This window comes from Antennarius striatus, chromosome 2 (genome assembly GCF_040054535.1).
Source record: "Antennarius striatus isolate MH-2024 chromosome 2, ASM4005453v1, whole genome shotgun sequence".
Taxonomy (NCBI): domain Eukaryota; kingdom Metazoa; phylum Chordata; class Actinopteri; order Lophiiformes; family Antennariidae; genus Antennarius; species Antennarius striatus.
The window spans coordinates 11,805,350-11,825,102 of NC_090777.1; the positions used below are offsets into that span (position 1 = coordinate 11,805,350).

A 19,753-nucleotide genomic window follows, 5' to 3' on the forward strand; every position below is an offset into this window, starting at 1 on the left:
TTATGGTGTTTTTTTTTTAATTCTGTGTAAAGTTGTATCTGCTTGTTGTTTTCTCAGCTTGTATGCTAGGAGTTTAGCTGATTTCCCTCCCGTGTCACTGTATTGTTGCTTTGTAAAAAGAAGCTTATTTAAGATTTAATTTGTGTTTATTTAATCAGTTGCCTTTTTTAGTACCGTACTGCCATTTTAGATTTTGTCCCCTCACTTTTTCATTTCATCTTCCAAATTTTTAAGTTTTAGTTTCCTGATTTTTTTTTCAGTTGAGGTTTTTGCTTATTATCTTACATCTAAAAACCGCCTTTAAGGCATCCCAGAGGACAGAAGGCATCACCACTCCACTGTCGTGTTCCAAATATAAATTAATTTCAGTTTTAAATTTCTCTTTAATAGTTGGATTATTTAAAATGTTTGAATGTAGCCTCCAGTGAGTTGATTTATGGTATTGTTAAGTTGACATGACACATAAATTGGGCTATAATCTGATATTGTACATGGGCCTATTTTGCACTCCTCTAGCCTGTGGAGATCTTTTTTTAATGTAAAAAAAATCTATACGAAAATATACATTGTAGGAAGATGAATAGTGTCTATAATCATGACTAACTGGATTCATCTTTCTCCACACGTCTACAATACCCATTTCCTGCATCAAAATATGTGGGGGTTTTTAAAATTTTCTTGTTATCAGATCTTCCATTTGAAGGACCTAGTTTTGGGTTAAATTGAATAATAAAGTCACCTCCACATAATCATAATCCCTCCAGTCTTAGTTGTCGAATACATGTTTATAAAAAGACCAGTTACTCTTTGGGGAATGATACCTTCTATTTTACCTAAAAGGTTTTGGTTACATTTTGTAGAGAAGTGGACCCAAGGGTGGAGAAGAATGGCTTTTTTTTCTTTACAAACTATCACTCATTCATCTGACCAACAAACCTTGTCATAATGTTCTATATAATGTTAAGGGCAAAGCAGAATGTTGATTTTTAAAGTTAGAAATTCAAAAGTTATGAGCAGCTTTTACCCTGTGTTTCACCCAAAAGTGTGACATTTTCTACATGTGTAATATCACAACAAAGTGTGTAGGAGCTATGGTCTGGTGTAAGCTGCAGACATTTGTTGAAAAACTCAACAGCAATAGGTTTCAAGGTGCCTCGGAAAACACACATAGAATGTTGTTAATAGTTTCATGTAAAGAGCTGAAGGGTATCGTGTGTCACCACATAAGTGAATAAGTAGTAATGCTGGCAACAGAATTTTTAATGTAAACTTTAACATTGTCAAATATGACAGTTGTCATCGTTTGACTTTTACCTTTAGAACTACTGTACACAAAATACATTATTCGAAATTAGGACAATGCTACTCAACAAACTCTTCCAAAACTCACAGCTTTGGCAGAGATTTATTGTCTCAACGAATGTCTTCTGTCCACTGATGTCATCGACAATCTTAATTTTCTCCAGAGCCTCCAAAATCTAAATTGGAGTAGGTGGCAGCATTGACCATGAATCTAAACATACGACAAAATGCAGAAATATATAAACGCTAAAATTTGGTTAAAATGGGAAACAGGAGAAACTCTGTTCATAATAGAAAGAAATTATATTACTGTTCTGAACGAAGACCGACAGGAAATGCTGACTATGCTATCATGTTCTTTTAAAAAATACACAGAAAACAAGAAACAACTCATAAAGATCAGGAAGGCAGTAATAAAGTGGGGCCTAGGAATACTGGGGACAAAAGGAGAAAGAATAACTGATGATCTTTCTTCTTTGGGGCAGTAGTGGCTCATCGGTAGAGCAGACGCCCACCCATCGATGGTTCGAGTCCCACTCCCGCCAAGACATTCTCCGGAATATGAGCTGAGGGTGGCAGGTGTCAGCTCAGCTCCCAGCCACCTCCTAGCCACTGCTGCCTCACTGCCTCACTGCTGAGGTGCCCTTGAGCAAGGCGCCGTCCCCCTTACAAGCTGCTCGTTTGGGGTGCGATCCCTCATGCATGACCCATCAGTATGCCTCCCCCTACTGTTTGATGTGTGACATTACTAATTGCATGCCTACAGGCCCCTAGTGTGTTGTGTTTCAGGGGCCTTCATTCAACTATGTATGTATGCATGACCTAACGAATATGCAACTGTAGTGTAGAATGAGAAAGACAATTTCCCCATGGAGGGATAATAAAGTGGACTTTCTTCTTCTGTTCATGAAGGATACACACTTTTATAACAGGACTGGATATTATCAGCAGAGGGCGGGAATAATTTAATAATTACTATAACCTGTGGACATTACTGTGGATTTGATAGTCCTAACGTGTGTGCATACTCCGGTACAGCAGGCGGCGGTACTTACCTTCACAGCTACAGACTGTAAACCATCGTAAAGCGAAAGAAAATAGGATGAAACGGATGTGACGTCACGAGCGGGCTAATATCCGGAAAAAGCAGATTTGACATCAAATTGAATGACCATTTTTTTTTAACTTTTTACTCATTATACACACTCTGTCAGCCGACAAGCGCTCCAGACGCTTTCCCGTACACACGGTGCAGCGAGGCCTTCACAGCTGACTGAGCTGATCAGGTAGCCCAGCTTGTTTGGGTTAAGAAAGAAGAGTTGCGTTTCTTGAGTAAATGTCCTGCACGTTAGATAAAGTGTTGGGCGACGCCCGGACCCTTTTAGACAGGCTGAAAGAGCACGACACGGCAGCCGAGGGGCTGATCGAGCAGTCCGGGGCCCTCAGCCAGAGAGTCCAGAGCATGAGGGAGGTGGGGAATGCCCTTCCAGAGAAGGTAAGGACGACGGCTTCAGTGGTCGATGCTCTGTTGATCAACGCAGACTGGTTCTGCAGGCTTTGTTTGAACTCTAACTTACCTTCCAAATTAAAATAAATGTTACTAAAAAGTCTTCAGTGCCACAGTTACAGAACTGCTTCTTCTCACAGGTCAGCAGTTTTCCTCCCCATCCGTGCTCAAACATCAAAAAAGAAGCAACCTGAAATCTTTTTTTTTTTTTTTTTTTGAGAAATGTGTGATTTAACTAGAAAACAACTAACTTTTCTGTTTTTGGAGTTTGGTCTTGCATACATTAAATTTCATTTCATATCTTCCAAAGGACCTTTCTCTAATTAAGACCGTCATCCTGTTCTAAAATGATACATAAATAAATAGTTAGTCGAGCTCACAACACTGGGAAAATAAACTTGATCAAACAAATTCATTCGGTGAAAACCTTCCCGTGATTGTACTTTATCCTTGATGTTAGTAGGTAATGTCAGTTCAAAATGATGCCATTTTGTCTACTGAATGAAAAATAGAACTTTCTTTGACAAATTAAATAATTGTGGCCCACTATATTGCTTTGTCAGAGCAACATTTGAAGATAGGTCTTTAGTTTTTCCAATTATTCTGGCTGAGATGCTGCTCAGAGCAAAACGTTGTCATTGACTACTATCTCCTCCCAGCACATAGAGGACAGTTCAGAGATGCAGGAGCTGACCAAATGTAAACCTCATGTCCTTCTGACTCAAGAAAACACTCAAATTAAGGAACTACAACAGGAAAATAAAGGTAAACAAAACACAGACACTCTTCTGCTGATTGAATGCATGTTTTATAAAATCATTTCGCTCTCCTCATGGCTGTTTCTGCAGAACTATGGCTGTCTCTTGAAGAACACCAGTACACGCTCGAATTGATCATGGGTCGATACCGCAAGCAAATGCTCCAGCTGATGATGGCAAAGAAGGAGCTGGACACCAAACCTGTGCTCAGCCTGCATGAGGACCACGCAAAAGTAAAGAGGCAGTGTTTACATTTTGAAATTGTTTAGTCATCTGTAGGTTATGACTGGTATTGATTGATATCTTCTGATTCTTATCCAGGAAGTCCAGAGCCAGGTGGAGCGGATATGTGAGATGGGCCAGGTGATGAGGAGAGCAGTGCAGGTAGACGATCAGCACTATTGCTCCGTTCGAGAGAGGCTCGCTCAACTAGAGGTGAGCACAGGAGTTCAATAAAATCAGGTTTTTTTTCTGATTGAATCAGTATTTCTGGCAAACTGTATGTTAATGCTGTCTCTTTTGCATGTTGTGTAGTTGTGTTGAAATGATATATAGTATTACATATATAGAAACTGAAATTTTGTACGTATCAGGTACATAAATATTCCGTAAGTCTTCAGTCAAAAGCTGCAACTTTTTTAAAATTTAGTTAGTGAGCCTAGTGAGGCGTTTAATTCTTAATTAAATCTCTTGCTCAATAAAAGTGAGAAAATACAGAAAACTGACTCTTTAAGGCAAAGAAAGTATGTCATAGAAAAGTTTGCCGACTTATGGACACAACAGTTCTGACCAACATAGACAAGCTTGTGTCGCATAATGAAAATAGGTGAAATCAGTCTAATGTAGAAAATAAGTGATACATGGAAGGTCTGATATCATTACCCAAACAAGAACTTTGGAAAAGTTTGAAGTATTTTTACTACTAAAAAAGTTTTTTTTTAAGACAAGCATAGCTGTATGTTGACAAGTTTTAATTGGAGCATTCACAGCAGTAAGTTAAAATCAGCTGAAAGAGCCTCGAAATCAGATGCATACAACTCTCCCTATTAAGGACACCAAAAAATGATTTACTGAAGACTAACTTCAATGATGTTAGGGTTAGTGTTAAAAATTAAGGCCAGCCATGGAGTGCAAGTGTTTTATTTAACAATTACCTTCAACTAGAGAGCTTCCTTTCAGATTTTAAGTTTTGCCATTAATGTCATTGCAGCAAATATTGTGGAAGTTATAAAAGGGGAAATTTAAGGGATATAGTCCAACTATGACAAGAATGAGAAAAAAGACAAACCAGAATTAAACTGTCAGGCTTTGAAATAAATATTTTCACACTGCTCTGATGGAGCACAAGAGTTATTAGTTTCTTTGCTCCAAACCCTTCCACTGTATGAACATGAACAGAGAGTGTATGACCTGCTGGAGGTGTAAAGAACACAGAACATTGAGGCCCCAACTTCTTGTTGCAGTTACGTCTGCCATCCATACGAAATATCCCGGACTTTCTGAAAACGCTGGCCAAGTTAAAATATTTTGAAAATGCCGGGTCTGCGTTGTCGTGTGAACACTGTATCCGCAACTTTTTCTGTCCGGGGGGCTTGTCCATAGGACGAAAATCGCTGTGATGTCATGCATGTGACCCGTGTCACATGAAGTTTATATATACTGTATATACTGTAATATATATATTATTATACACATACATATTTATTCATTCATTCACATTCCTCACCAAAGATGCCGACGCCAGTTTTGGATCAGACTGGGACGGCTGCCTGCTGATGGGAGAACTCTGGGATTGAGGCTCTCCTCCAGGAGGACCGGCGTGAATTTCCGCACGCCCCGGTCCTCTCTCCTGTCGTTGTTGGGCGTGGTTCTGCTTGTTAACGTGTTGATAAATGCACTGATGCGGATACATGTGGACATGGATTTTTTTAGAAACGCTGTCGTGTGGACGCAAATCTTTTTCTATGCGGGATTAAAGAAGTTGCGCTTTCAAAAAGATCCGGCACCTTGTGGATGGGGCCTGAGAAATATTAGATTCTGTTCGATCCAGTTGATCTCAGAAGATTTAAATAATCACTGAAGTGAATCTGCTGTGCCTCAACCATGCCGTATCTGTGCTGAAAAACCAAGTTATCATTTTTACAGTTGAATTACTTATTATTATGTCTACAATAAAGTTATATGAATTTATCCATAATTCACCTTTAATCACAATGTTTGCTATGACCTGGCTTTATATAATATAAATAGATTCTGATGGTTAAACACCACAAATGTAACTGTTTTCGCCTCGTGTGTGCTGGAGTGGAGGCAGGAAACCCACAGACCAATTCTGTGTCCACAAGTTATAAAGTATATCATGGTGCGTGTTTTGTATGAGGTGATTATGTAGCAGTTATGATTAACGAAGGATCTTTTTTTCAAAAACATTGCTATTCTGTCTTTTTCAGATTGAGAATAAGGAGCTTCGAGACCTCCTGGACATCAGCAAGGGCTCAGTGAAGACAAGAGAAGAAAGCAACCAGCCAGAAATAGCGACAGATTCATCACACGAATATCTGCCTCCGCCGGAGTCCACCGAATAGTCAGAGCAGCGAAAGAGTCAACGTGTTTGGCAACACGGTCGTCAGGACCGGGAGGCAGGGTTGATGATTTCCTTATAATCTAGGTGATTGAGTCATCAAGCCACTGCATATTTTTTGTAGTGAATTCCATTTAAAAACATCATTGAATGGAGCATTTACCTGCTGGTACATCTGGTGGCTGTCATTGTTTTCTTCTGAACAATATGTGTGTTACCACTGCAGTTGTGGTAGAATAAATTCCACACAAACCATGACTGTTCATGAGATGTAAAATGGGTTTTATCTGACTCATTCAGTGTGGGTTCAAACACATACATGTCATGATAAGAAAAGCAAAGACTCTTTATTTGTTTTGGGCCATATATACTTTTAGTCTTTAAGGATGCAGTTTCTACCTCTTTGGTGCCCCTTTGCACACGTTCATTTATTCAATGTGTAAAATACTCAACACCTGCTTGAATTTCACTTCACGTACATTAGGAAGCCAAATTGTATTCAGCATGGTTTGAAGAGTGTGTGTTTTAATTTCATAATCACTGCCAACAAGATCACTTCATCTGTATGTGATCACTACATTTCCAGCCTGTAGAATTCACATGTAACTTAATTTCTATGTGCTTATATTCCACGTGTTAAATCCGGTTTTAAACGCCCCAGCTTATGTCACGTTTTATTTAATGGTGAGAATTTCAAAACATGCCAACTTCGTCATGTGCTGTATTTTTTCCTAAATAATATATTGTCATCTCAGGAAACAGTAAGTTGAACATGCTGTATTGACCTCATAGTGTACTGACTTGTATCAAACTTATTTTCATTTACGAATTTTAAAATAAAGCATAAATAAAAAAAACATTTTCAATTAGAGAATGCTAATGTGATTTTTTTTTTTCCACCGTGACGGATGTAAGCATGTTTAGTAAGTATGAGCGTATGTGGAAATGTTTGAGCTATTCTAATTTTTACCGAAGGATGGCGACGTCGATCCGTTTCAGGGAAGTGAATCCTACTATGACGATGCCATTATCCGCGCGAGTATGCCTTTGAATGATTTACTCCTGAATACATAACCACCAATTAGAAGTCACGGTTAAACATGGACATCCCATTTCACCCGCCTGGGTAGAAACACTAGCCAATCAATGGCTGAGGAGGCCGTGTCACGATTTCACCGTAGTAGTATTTTGTACTTTATTCCGGTGTGCACCGTCAGCTTTCCAAGGGTGGTGAAGCGATGTGTTCACAGACAATCGTAAATAGTAAGGGTTTGCAGAATATCTGCGTGTTTTTAAGTATTCAACATGTAATACATGGCGAAATAAGTTATATTTTAATGGCTTTGATATAATGACAGAAAACTGTCTGCAGACATTGGACTGGTGGATTGACAGTTTCTTTGACTGACGTTGTTTTTGGTTACGTTTTACATCTTTCCCGTCAGTCCCTGAAAGCAGCATCACCGCTACGTTTGACACGTCTAGCCTGACTCAAGCTAATGTTCAGCATGTCTGAGAAGGAGCTGGGGAAAAAGTGGGACAAATGCTTGGCGGACAGTGCTGTTAAATTAGGTAACTATTCAAAAGCTGTATGCGTGCAATGACATCACAATGTCCCGCAATGACGACAAGATAAGCAACGATTTTAACTTTAGTTCACGATTGTCATTGATTGTGAAAGAGGCTAACTAGCTAGCCATAAAGGGTTTATAAAGGACAGCAGAATGACCCGTATCTCGCTGATGCATTAATTTAATTGGTAAGATGAATTATTCTGTTTTTGCATTGAAGAATACAAGTTTTGCCACAGTTGTCCTGACATTACATATTAAGTGGCTTTTGTCTGGTTTTTCTTGTTGGAAGAGTTATTCAATGAACGTCTCTCTCCTTGTTAACATGTGTGGTTTAAAACTGGCACATTATGAGTGGAGCAGGGGGCATGGAGACAAGAGATTCTGCGTTTAGTTTGATAAATGTTTAAAAGTTAGATGTTCTCTTTTTTCAGGAAACACACAGTACTGTTAAAAATCCTTCCATTGTTTGTGAATCTCTTTTGGATTTTGTGTCAACATGATTTATATTGTAATTTGGCCTTTATGAATGAAGGTGATTCTAAATCTCTCTTCAGTAATTGTAATGAGGTGTTGTTAGATGATCTGATGTTCAGTAAATCAGTGGATCCTGTCATAAAAGTGGAAGTAATGTACAGTACTTCTCTTTAAATTATGTTTTCTGGGCAACGTTAAGTGTGATGTCGTCAGCTTAAGGTATGTGAGAGGCAGTGACAACTATGTTTGTTGTTTGTTTGTCTGCAAAACAAATATAGTTTGTTTTGCAGCTGTACTCCCCACCATCCTACATAATGACTGACAGTGCAAGTTAACTTGAAACATTGAACATACATATTGGAGTGAAATGTCTAAATTCTTATTTTCCTTTTTTTAACCTCAAATATTGATGATAATGAATATTATTTTTGAAATTATGATTTCAATTACTGTACTTAGGCCATAGGATAAAACTCTTCTGGTAAATCAGATCTGAAGGTTGGTATCTGATTTACACGTGTGTGCTCTTATGAAGGATGATGTTCAGGTGGTTGAATCGTTTTGAGACTAGAACTCACCGATATTGTGTGTTTGACCCTTAAAAAATACAGTCAATATTTGGTTATTGCAAACAGCCAATAAATCATATAGTTTGTCAATAAACTTAATATACACTGATCGGTAAGAAAAAAGTCACAATTTAATCAACTTTAAATAAACCTTTAATATTTTATTGGACCCCCTTTAGCTTTAATTATAGCATGCACTCTCCACGGCATCATTCTTTGAACTTAGGAAAGTTCACAACATTCTTTTCCATCCAGAACTCTTCCGAGTTCTGCTATTGATCGTGGGAGCGTTGGGCTGCTGCGTTTAGTCTTCTCCAGCAAATCTCAAAGATTCTCGTTGTGGTCTGGACCCAGTGGGGGCCGACCCGTGTTTGAAAATGATCTCTCCTGCTCCCTGAACCACTCTCAATGATGAATTGTGGCATTATCATCTTGGAATATGGCTGATCTGATCAACTGTAAGTTGTCCCCCACAGGCTGGGACAGCAGGCTCTATGCATGACGGGTGCATCGCTTCATCTACCTTTGAAACAGGAATCTGCTTTTCTTAAGGCTACTTAGCTGTTTAGTCCCAATTTTTTCAGTTCATTTTTCAATACAAATGGAAACATTCTTACCTTAGCCATGAGTTCTACTGTTTGCTACCACTAAACTTTCACCAAGTATTGAAAGTTTAGTAGCAGGCTGTTCTTAACTATTTTTCCACTGCGGTAGAGAATAGGTACAAGTGTTTGTTTGTTTTTTTGCTGTAACTGTTAAATTAATAGATATGTGTACAAGTCAGAGGAAGTATGAGAAAACATTTATATCAAGTACTTAGTGACTAATCAATGCTGTCCAGATGAAAATGGTGATTAAAAGGGTATCAAGCATGTCATAGTACTGTTCTATTTTCCCTCTTTTTTAGGCACTGGTCTGGGATTAGGAATTGTGTTTTCGGTTCTGTTCTTTAAACGTAAGTATTTTCATGTTTTGTGTCTGTGCTCGTCTTAAACTTTAAATTTATCTGTCAGGTCTTTGACAAGAGGAACGCAGCTACAATGGGGCTCTATTTTCTGTAGTTTTTTATGTGCTTGCAGTGAGATGCTTCTTCTTCATTTACGGAGTTACTGTGAATGTTTTAGTTAACTTACAGTCTTTAAGTGAACATTATCCATCGGCTGGGATCCTGCTTCCTTTCTTCCACAGTGCCACCATACAATCATCCATGCAGCTGTAATTGTGCTGTGAATTTACCAACTACATGATGGGGAACATGTATTGAAGGCAAAAACCCAGGAATCGGTGAACGCAGCCTGACTTTCTCGTTCCATATTCAGTGCCAGCATCAAATTGTCTAACTATAACCGTAAAGACACTGACTCTATCTGGCCTATCTGCCACTCTCTCTCAAGATGGATGGCCGCCCAAAAGAGTCTGGGTCCTGCCTGGAGTTTCTTCCTCAACGAGGGAGTTATTCCCCATCACTGTCGCTTATACTTGTCCTGGAGGGTTCAGTTGGGTTTTTTTGTCTGATAAAGCGCTTTGAAATGTCTGTTGCCATGATTAGCTACATAAATAAAACTTGATTGATTGATTGATTGATTATTCAATGTGGGGCTATTGGTTGGCCAAACCATGATATCACAATCTGTTCATCATGACTCCCCCAACCCGAATAATTAATTTTCATCTGCCATGCTGCTACCTGAAACCTTCATTATAAATTAAGTAAGTCGCTCAATCAGCATAGCCAGTAAGATTACGGTACATTAAAAACTGCAATCACGATACTTGCCTGGAAAGTAGTCCATGGACACTTTGAAAACCAGTCATTGTCTAAAGTCTAAAGTACCCCTCTTTCAATAATTTGTTCTTATTGTGAGATGAGAAGAGAACCAAGAACACCCATCATCAGCAGCACAAAAATGAGTGTGTGAATACAAGTTAACCGCGGATAACCAAGGCGTCACAACTTGTAAAAGAGACTTAAGACATCATCTGTGGTATCTTTTAATAACTCTGTGAAGCCTGTGTGAGACTAATTACCTGTTTGTTTTGCAGGACATACGTGGCCCATTTCATTGGGCTCAGGAGTGGGACTGGGCATGGCGTATGCCAACTGTCAGAATGACCTGAGGTTGCATTATCTGCAGCACGAAGGCCAGAAGGTCTGGCTATGCAAATAACATTTATTAAGTTCATTATTATCTCTACATTAGGAAAAAAGCTCTCAAGTTTTGTGAATCAAGGATTAACTGTTTTTTTTCTTCAACAGGACTAACAGCTGCAAGATTTTGAGAATCATTGATTTGTTTTATATCATTCTGACTTTTGTTTTTTATTCTATGGGAAAATCTCGATCAGTTGTACCGTTGAATCATCTATCCATCCTGTAAAAATTAAATTTCTGTGTGCCTGACCAGAACTCTGTTTATTTAATAAAATTTCATAACAACAAAACTGATGTTATTGTAAATTATTTCCCTCATATGCCTTGTAATCGATTGAGCCATTGAAGATACATTTTCCTAATAAGTACAAAAACTCAAGACTAACATATTGGCATTCCACGTGGAAATGGTGATGCTTGAAGTAAGACGAGTTAGTTCAGCTTTGAAAAGGTGAGTTTTCAGTTTATTTCTGGATGCAAGTGGGAGTTAATTTCTGAAGAGTTTTGCATAGGGAAGATGGGGCTGCAAATCAAACACCATCCCATAAGGTGGTGGGCTCGGTGTGGGTGAGAGGAGGTCAGAAGGTTGGCAGCAGTTGATCTGATGTGGCAAATGATAGGCGAAGTGATGGAGATTAGTCATTTCTGAGGGGGCATGAAAATCAAGAGCTTTGCATATTATGTTTAGTACGTGAAGAGGCTATTGAAATGATGGAGAGCACAGGACTTAACCCTAATTTATGCTTGTTTTATCTAGTATTCAAGTGTTGCTTGGAAATAAATAATTACCATGACACCTCGTTTGAATTTAAAAAATAGAGTAATGAAAGAAGGTGACTCAATTGTCTCCTGATGGTTGTTGGAACAGGGAATGTGAACTTGTTCAACAATAATAAATGAGTATGAGTCACTGAAAGATATTTCATGACCTAAATCTGCCAGGATGAATTTGCACCGCGATTTCTGTGAATTTTAATGACAAATTCAAATATTGCTCACGCACATTCACTTGTAATTGTTTTTAAACCACAGGGAAAACTAATTGGCTTTTCTGCTGATAATAGAGGGAAAAACTCAGAAAATATGTGAATGAATCAAGTATAAAATAAAAGTATTTGGAAATGTTATCAGCTTATGTTCCAGACCAAATTAGTCATCAAGTGTGGTGGAATTAACTTTTACCTGAAAGGTCAAGAGAGATTGTCCACAAGCATTTGAAATAGACCTAACTTTGAAATATCTCACAAAGATGCAATAATACTGTAGTTTCATCTAACTGGTTAAAAAAACACCATGACCAAACATGGAGAAGGACCACCCACCCCAGCTCCCATGATTAAGAATTAGCATTTGTTGGATGTGATAGTGCATGGTTATGCATTAACAGCTCAATGCTTTGACACGCTCCTTCCGTGAGGCTGTGCGCTCCGGCTGGGAGGCGCGATGGAGTGGCCGACACAGGGATTAACAGGAGCGAGGGACTTCAAGACAGCATTACAAGGACCATGGTACCTGCGGAGCACTTAGAAACGGTGGCTCACTTACAAATGGCTGTTGCACATTTGTGTGTTGTTTTCTGCTCCTCTGCATTGTTACCCGGAATAAAAGGAGTTGTGAGAGGCAGCTTCTCAGCAAAGGGCTTGCGGAAGCTGAACCATTCCCCTTCTGTGAAAGAAGGTATGATAATGAGAATGGGTCCTTATTCTCCTCTTCTTCAGTAGTTCTTTTTCCTGGCACAGCTCTTGTATGCTTAGTGGCGCTCATCTCTCTGTGTCCTCCTACAGAGGCTGTCATCATTATTGTGACATGCTGCTTGGAAACCCTCTGTCAGCCACCTGAGGGCTCATTCCGGCTCTTCGCCGTGGATGGGGAAGGGACATTCCAGCCAGGATGGACAGATAAGTGAAACTAGGATTTCGATCACTGTATGGTGGCAGTGGAAGTAATTCCAGGTAAGCTGGATGATTTCCTGCCAAAGGGACATGGAAATTTTTACCCATGGAGTACAGTCTGGGTAACTTTCACAGCAACAGGGCTGGAAAAAAGCTTTGTATTCAAAAGAAAACTGGATAAGGGCGTTTGTTGTGCCTGAAGAGGAACCAGGAGTCGATGCATTGATTGTTGTTAACCTTCGCCATGGCTGACTCACACTTTTCTAGCTCCGTGGGAAGCTTCGGCAGCAGCTCTCCCACCACCGATGCTTGGAACATCACCGGCAGCGGCCCATGGTTGTTGGCCTTTATGCTAACTGTTATCATCCTTGTGACAGTCTGTGGCAACATGTTGCTTATCGCTTTAGTTTTCTCCCATCGCTCCTTGCGTTGCACCTCCAACTGCTTCCTGGTGTCTCTGTTCCTGTCTGACCTGATGGTGGCCCTGGTAGTCATGCCCCCAGCCATGCTCAATGTGCTCTGTGGGGCTTGGGTGCTGTGGCCTGCCTTTTGCCCGATCTGGCTTTGCTTTGACGTCATGTGCTGCAGCGCGTCCATCCTCAACCTGTGTGTGATCAGCCTCGACCGTTACATCTTCATCATCTCGCCACTGCGCTACAAGCAGAGGATGACCTCACCTCGGGCATTGCTCCTGGTAGGAGCTGCTTGGGGTTTAGCAGCACTGGCCTCCTTCCTTCCCATTGAGATGAAATGGCACAGCTTAGGCCACTGGGGTGGACACACATTGCTTCCTGGGGCCAGCGGCAGCAACATTAGCTCTTACTCCGACACTCTGTACCCGATGTCCTACTTTCAGCTGTCACCATCAGGGGGCCTATCCTTCCAATGCCGCCTGCGGGTCACCCTGCCCTTTGCCTTGGTGGTATCCGTACTCACATTCTTTTTGCCCTCCATTGCCATTTGCTTCACCTACTGTCGGATCCTTCTGGCTGCACGGAGGCAGGCAAAGAGGGTCGCAGCACTGAGCCACCCGCCACACCCACACCCCTCTCTGGGGGACCCTTCCCGGCCTCCTTCACCTGGGGTTGCAGCAGGACAAGTTCAGCAGGACGGTGATGACTACAGTCACCAGGAGCAACCTGTGTCACAAAATGTACCGGTAAGGAAGAAAGATAAGCAGTCAGGGCAGGTCGTCTATGTATTTGAGATACTGTCAATTGCTTATATTTGAGGATCTGCAATTTCTATATATTCTACTTTACAAGGGAGCTTTTGGCTCAGTGGGTACAGTGTGTACTACATTCACTGAGATGACGCTGTTCCTCTTCTGGTGGTCCTGTGCTGCATGGATTCACTAAATAATCCTGATGTGTTTATGTAAGTCTGACTGACTCAAACAAAACAGCTTTGGTGTTTCTCTTAGTTTTAGATTTAGAATAAGACTAAGGCTAGAGCTGGTACTCAAAAAAACAAAAAAACACAAACAAGAAAAGCAAAGAACTAGTCGAAAGAGTGTGTTGGACTAGTGTGTTGGACACTTGGATGAAGAAAGGGGCAGAGCTGTCAACCGATCACCAACCTGGTAGTGAGCTGGATTAGCTGGAAGAGCAGGGGGCCGGACAGACTCGGCAGGCCCAAACATGTTTTGAGGGTCTGTTGGGAACGTTTAGCAGGACCCTTTGTCAGTGAAGCCTTCAACTCCCACCTGCGGGAGAGCTTCTCTCAGATCCCGCAGGTGGCTGTGGACATTGAGTCAGAGTGGACCATGTTCTCCACCTCCATTGTCAAAGCGGCTGCTCGGAGCTGTGGTCGCAAAGTGTCTGGTGCCTGTCGCGGCGATAACCCCCGAACCCGATGGTGGACACCGGAAGTAAGAGACGCCATCAAGTTGAAGAAGGAGTCCTTCCAAATCTTGCGGAATTGTAGGACTCCTGAGGCAGCTGACAGGTACAGGCAGGCCAGGCGTACTGCAGCTCAAGTAGTTGCGGAGGAAAAAACTCAGTCTGGGAGGAGTTCGGGGAGGACATGAAGGAGGACTTTTGGTCAACCTCGAAGAAATTCTGGCAAACCATTCGGCGCTTCAGGAGGGGAAAGTGAACAATGGAACAATGAGCAATGCGGTTTTGGTCCCGGTCACAGAACACTAGACCAGTTACACACTCTCCATCAAGTGCTTGAGGGTTAATGGGAGTTTGCCCAACCAGTGTTTTGTGGATCTGGAGAAGGCATTTGATCATGTCCCTCGTGATATCTTTTGGGGAGTGCTTCAGGAGTATAAGGTTTAGGGCTGTCCGGTCCCTGTATGACTGAAGCCAGAGATTGGTTCGCATTGCCGGCAGTAAGTCAGACCTGTTCCAGGTGCATGTTGGACTTCGGCAGGGCTGCCCTCTATCACAGGTTCTGTTCATAATCTTTATGGACAGAATTTCTAGGCGCAATCAGGATCCGGAAGGAGTCCGGTTTGCGGACCAAAGGATTTCATCTCTGCTTTTAGCAGATGATGTTGACCTGCTGGCCTCATCAAACCTGGACCTTCAGCACGCACGAGGACGGTTTGCAGCTGAGTATTACGTGAGTGGGATGAGGATCAGCACTTCTAAATCCAAGGCCATGGTTCTTGACCAGAAAAGAGTGATGTGCCTTCTTCAGTTCGGTTGACAGTCTTTGCCCCATGTGGAGGAGTTTAAGTATCTTGGGGTCTTGTTCACGAGCGAGGGAAGGATGGTGCATGAGATTGACAGTCAGATTCGGTGCAGCTTCTGCCGTGATGAGGTCGCTGTTGTGGTGAATAAGAAGTTGAGTCGCAAGACAAAGCTCTCGATTTACCCTACTCTCACCTATGGTCATGAGTTTTGGGTCACAAACGAAAGGACAAGATCCCAGATACAAGTGACTGAAATGTGTTTCCTCCGTAGGGTGGCTAGGCGCACCCTTAGAGATAGGGTGAAGAGCTCAGTCACCAGGGAGGAGCTCAGAGTAGAGCCGCTGCTCCTCCGCCTCAAGCGGAGCCAGCTGCGGTGGCTTGGGCATCCAGATGCCTCCCGGGCGCTTACCTGGGGAGGTGTTCCGGGAATGTCCTACCGGGAGGAGACCTCGGGGAAGACCTAGGACACGCTGCAGGGACTTTGTCTCTTGGCTGGCCTGGGAACGCCTCGGGCTCCCCCGGAGGAGCTTGAGGAGGTTTCTGGGGAGAGGGAAGTATGGGCATCCCTCCGGAGACTGTTGCCCCTGCAACCTGGCCCCGGACAAGCCACTGAAGATGAATGGATGGATAGAGGAAAGAGAAGTTTAAGTTACGTTGCCTCTCCTTCATGAATCACAGCTGCATTGTATCATGTCACATCTGCCTGCAATAAAACCACACAGACCAGAAATAATTCTATGTATTTCTTCCTCATCTCTGCTGATTCATTGGAAATATTCATGCTTACTCATAGAATCACTTGTTCCTGAGTGACACAGACAATAACTACAATATTCAAACCTTTTCTGACAGTGTAATGAAATGGAAACCTCTACACGAAGTCTATGCAGGATTCTTCTCAAAAATGACTAACTAACTAGCTAACAGCTGTGTGTGTTGTGTGTGTGTGTGTGTGTGTGTGTGTGTGTGTGTGTGTGTGTGTGTGTGTGTGTGTGTGTGTGTGTGTGTACATATAACAATGGCATCATCAATGAAAGCAAAATATTCAACCCTCAGCAACATTTACAACATTTAATATTTACCACTATTAATCACAAATAACAGTTCATATTTTAAAAAGCTAAAGACAAAGGATGTTAGAAGAGCTTTCCCAAATATTACACAAAATGCCATTTTTAATGACAGCTGCAGTCTGAAAATCCTTCAATAGCTAAATATCATCCCTCATAAGAAATGCATTTGTGAGCCAGTTGTTGTAAGTGCTAATATTTCGTGTCACACTTCACGTTTTTTCTAAGGCCTGTATTTACAACGGTTCCAGGTTCCCCACTGCTGATAAAAAAAAATCAGTTCCACCAGCTCAACACTATCTTTAAAGAACACAAAAGTTTAATTATGACTTGCTGTGGTGCAGTAAACAGAACTGAAAATTTTGGGTCCTGTGAATCAGCCATTTGTCTGGGGGAGGAAGAATGAAGCTGATGCTGTAAAGAACATTATGTCTACAGTGCAGCAATGGATCAGCGATGCTCTGAGGCTGCTTTGCTTCTTCAGACACCTGAGACCTGCAGCATGTACACGGTCACATTGATGCATTACGTGTCAAGAAATCCTAGAGAAAAACATGTTTATCTGAGAGGAAACTGAATGTTGATCGGTTTCTGAAGGACAACAATCCCAAGCAGACCTCGTAGGTCCACCAAGGCTTGGTTTCAGAAGAAGTCCTGGATCATTCTAGAAGCTGTCAGTCACCTGACCTGAATCCCACAGAAAACTGCTGATGGCATTTGAAGAACATTGGTGCAGCATATACGTATGAAAGCATAATTATGTGTTTTATTTGGAAAAAAACCCCAAACATTTGTAATATCTTTTGTAACGAGCGATTAAAGCTGTTCTTGTGTGAACTGCGACTTAAACATCAAATTGGAAAAGTCGTTAACTTGGAAAAAAAACATCTTGATGTGAACTACTAATTATATGTTTAAAGTGAAATTAATTTACTTGGAACTTAAAACACCAATCTACACAAGACACGTCCACATTGTGCCTCTAACTGCATCATTAAGTATTTTTGTTGTTCTCTGCTGTCCATAGCCGTCAGTGAACAGCGAGCGTCGTCTGGCTCACAGGCAGGGCCGGAGGGCTCTGAAGGCCAGCCTGACACTGGGCGTCCTCCTCGGGCTCTTCTTCAGCACCTGGCTGCCCTTCTTCATCACCAACATGGCTCAGGTCAGGACTGCAAGTGATATGAGGACACAAATGGCTCTAGTTTGACCAAATCTCCCTCAATTATACTGTATGTACTGTACATTAAGGTGTTTTTTACTTATTATGATTTCAATTTCCTAAGTTTAGAAATTTGTGAGGTTGTTCCTTGTCTTTTTTTTGAAGAGCTCTTTTCTTCTATATATCTGTGACCCAAGAATCTTTTGCCATTTGTTTTTTGGCACCATTTTTTTTATGCGTGACAGGAGCTGAAATGGTGAGAAATAAATGAAATATAGAGAAAGAACAAAGATACCAGTCTACTTGTGCATTGCCAGCCACAGTCTTGCCAAGCTATCCAATGTGGAAACAGATTGGCGTTTCAGCTCTGTGAGGCTGACTCATTCTAAAACCGGAAAACAACACAGCAAAATAATATTTATAGCCTAATTTATATTCTGTTTAAGTTGTTTTTGATTTAATTACATTGAGCACACTCATTACTCAAGGAACAGTTATTATCTGGGGAAAAACCTCATGAGAGTAAATGAATATCAAAAAACATGTTAATCTAAATTGGTAATGACACTTGTCCTGTTATTCAAGCTTTCAATGAGCCAGTCATTTAGATTTCCCATCGGTGCCCTCTCACTTCTCCCTTGCAAAACACAGACTTGACTGTGCCTGCACTCTCCGTCCTTTTCACACTCAATGTGGTGTGTGAAATAAACCCCCCTCCCCCCATCCTTTTCCCACCGCCTCCCCATCTCATCTTCATAGTATTGGAAGCTCTCCTCTAACAGCTGTCTCCTCCTTCACTGTCCTCCATAGTGGTTTTATCGGTTACACATTTTTTCAAGTGGATTTGACAGAAATTTACATTTCTGTGATAACACAGTTAAAGTTAAATGCAAGCATTCACCGGACATAAAAACATAAAATACATAAAGACCATGTTTTAGTAAAATGTTTAAAAAATAGTTTATGTACCACTTTTCATTTTTTGATTTTTGTGTTTATTTCAAATCTGTACTATGAATGTACTCTTTTTCAACACGTAGCTCATTTTTTAATTACCCTTTGTAAATATATTAAAAGGTAGGAAATAGCTTTTAACGAGTACATCAGTAATGTAAGATAAACACAATGCCTTTATTTAGATGAAAATAAATATCAAAAAAACATTAATGGCCAAGTTTTCCATATTTATTTGATATATGTTCCATAATGATTTCTGATATAAACACATTTTTTGCTCCAAGTGTATCATAAATTAAACCTAAAACGATTAATCTATAAAATATCTTATGATTTTATCATTGTGACAAATCTATTTTCTTCTTTTTCAAACACCAGTGAGTATTTTGGAATTGTTCATTGTGCTCTTCAGATTGCTAGTTGGCAGGAAAGTGGATTGTGTCGCCCACATACTGGTGCACGATTTTGCATCCATTCACACGACACAAACAAAATGAGGGAGTCCAAATCTTTCCTACAATGTTTATTTCCTTTATTAATTTCCTAATTTGTAATTATTTTCACATTTTGCTGTACATTTACTGCTGATGCCTTAACATTTTCACCTCTGTTCTTTCAGGCTGTGTGTGAGTGCATCCCTCTTGCACTCTTTGATGCCATTACCTGGCTGGGCTACTGCAACAGCACGATGAACCCCATCATCTACCCGCTGTTCATGAGAGACTTCAAGCGAGCTCTGGGGAAGTTGCTGCCCTGCTGCTCCTCTCAGTCCACCAGAAGACCCTCACCAGCGCTCTCTCTTTCTCTCCGCAACTCAGGGGAGCAGAACCTGGCCAGCAGCCTGTCTCCCCTCGCCTCTGACCCCACCCAACCACCTGCCACCGCCACCGATGCCGTCAACCTGCTGGACGCCGAGCATGCTGGCATTGAGCTGCCTCTGCTTCTGCCTAATCAGGTCGACACTCTGGACTGAATACGGGAATAGAGAATCAAGAAAGGAACTGAGAGGCATAACTTCATAATTTAGTGACAATGAGTGAAATCTTTAGGCTCAAGCAAAGTAACAAAGTAAAATACTTTTAAGATCACAGAAAAATGTCTATGGAGAAACCTT

At 41.2% G+C, this 19,753-nt stretch overlaps 3 protein-coding genes across 4 annotated transcripts; all 3 read left to right on the top strand.

The window, feature by feature from the left end:
- Window positions 1-2,440: 2,440 nt before the first annotated feature.
- On the top strand, window positions 2,441-6,998 carry sike1 (suppressor of IKBKE 1). Of its 2 annotated transcripts, none has more exons than XM_068338257.1 (5): window positions 2,441-2,797; window positions 3,469-3,574; window positions 3,658-3,800; window positions 3,889-4,002; window positions 6,018-6,998. In XM_068338257.1, exons 1-5 carry the CDS (start codon window positions 2,639-2,641, stop codon window positions 6,150-6,152), a joined length of 657 nt encoding a protein of 218 aa, XP_068194358.1. In that variant the 5' UTR covers window positions 2,441-2,638; the 3' UTR covers window positions 6,153-6,998. The 2 variants fall into 2 exon arrangements, with proteins under 2 accessions (XP_068194358.1, XP_068194368.1); XM_068338267.1 differs by lacking the exon at window positions 6,018-6,998 and adding an exon at window positions 5,299-5,972.
- A 621-nt stretch (window positions 6,999-7,619) lies between these two features.
- Window positions 7,620-11,197, top strand: micos10 (mitochondrial contact site and cristae organizing system subunit 10). The gene is made up of 4 exons (XM_068339660.1): window positions 7,620-7,720; window positions 9,673-9,720; window positions 10,809-10,915; window positions 11,023-11,197. Exons 1-4 carry the CDS (start codon window positions 7,648-7,650, stop codon window positions 11,026-11,028), a joined length of 234 nt encoding a protein of 77 aa, XP_068195761.1. The 5' UTR covers window positions 7,620-7,647; the 3' UTR covers window positions 11,029-11,197.
- Window positions 11,198-13,053: 1,856 nt separating this feature from the next.
- On the top strand, window positions 13,054-19,626 carry htr6 (5-hydroxytryptamine (serotonin) receptor 6). The gene is made up of 3 exons (XM_068334851.1): window positions 13,054-13,968; window positions 17,551-17,685; window positions 19,259-19,626. Exons 1-3 carry the CDS (start codon window positions 13,054-13,056, stop codon window positions 19,610-19,612), a joined length of 1,404 nt encoding a protein of 467 aa, XP_068190952.1. The 3' UTR covers window positions 19,613-19,626.
- Window positions 19,627-19,753: the final 127 nt, after the last annotated feature.

Excerpts from the sequence above, each read along its gene's own strand:
- htr6 (XM_068334851.1), top strand. The coding sequence starts at position 13,054 with ATGGCTGACTCACACTTTTCTAGCTCCGTGGGAAGCTTCGGCAGCAGC. Across the intron at positions 13,969-17,550 it reads CTGTGTCACAAAATGTACCG|CCGTCAGTGAACAGCGAGCG; the intron begins GTAAGGAAGAAA and ends TGCTGTCCATAG. Across the intron at positions 17,686-19,258 it reads TCATCACCAACATGGCTCAG|GCTGTGTGTGAGTGCATCCC; the intron begins GTCAGGACTGCA and ends CTGTTCTTTCAG.
- sike1 (XM_068338257.1), top strand. The coding sequence starts at position 2,639 with ATGTCCTGCACGTTAGATAAAGTGTTGGGCGACGCCCGGACCCTTTTA. Across the intron at positions 3,801-3,888 it reads TGCATGAGGACCACGCAAAA|GAAGTCCAGAGCCAGGTGGA; the intron begins GTAAAGAGGCAG and ends ATTCTTATCCAG. Across the intron at positions 4,003-6,017 it reads AGAGGCTCGCTCAACTAGAG|ATTGAGAATAAGGAGCTTCG; the intron begins GTGAGCACAGGA and ends TGTCTTTTTCAG.
- micos10 (XM_068339660.1), top strand. The coding sequence starts at position 7,648 with ATGTTCAGCATGTCTGAGAAGGAGCTGGGGAAAAAGTGGGACAAATGC. Across the intron at positions 7,721-9,672 it reads GGACAGTGCTGTTAAATTAG|GCACTGGTCTGGGATTAGGA; the intron begins GTAACTATTCAA and ends CCTCTTTTTTAG. Across the intron at positions 9,721-10,808 it reads TTCGGTTCTGTTCTTTAAAC|GACATACGTGGCCCATTTCA; the intron begins GTAAGTATTTTC and ends TTTGTTTTGCAG.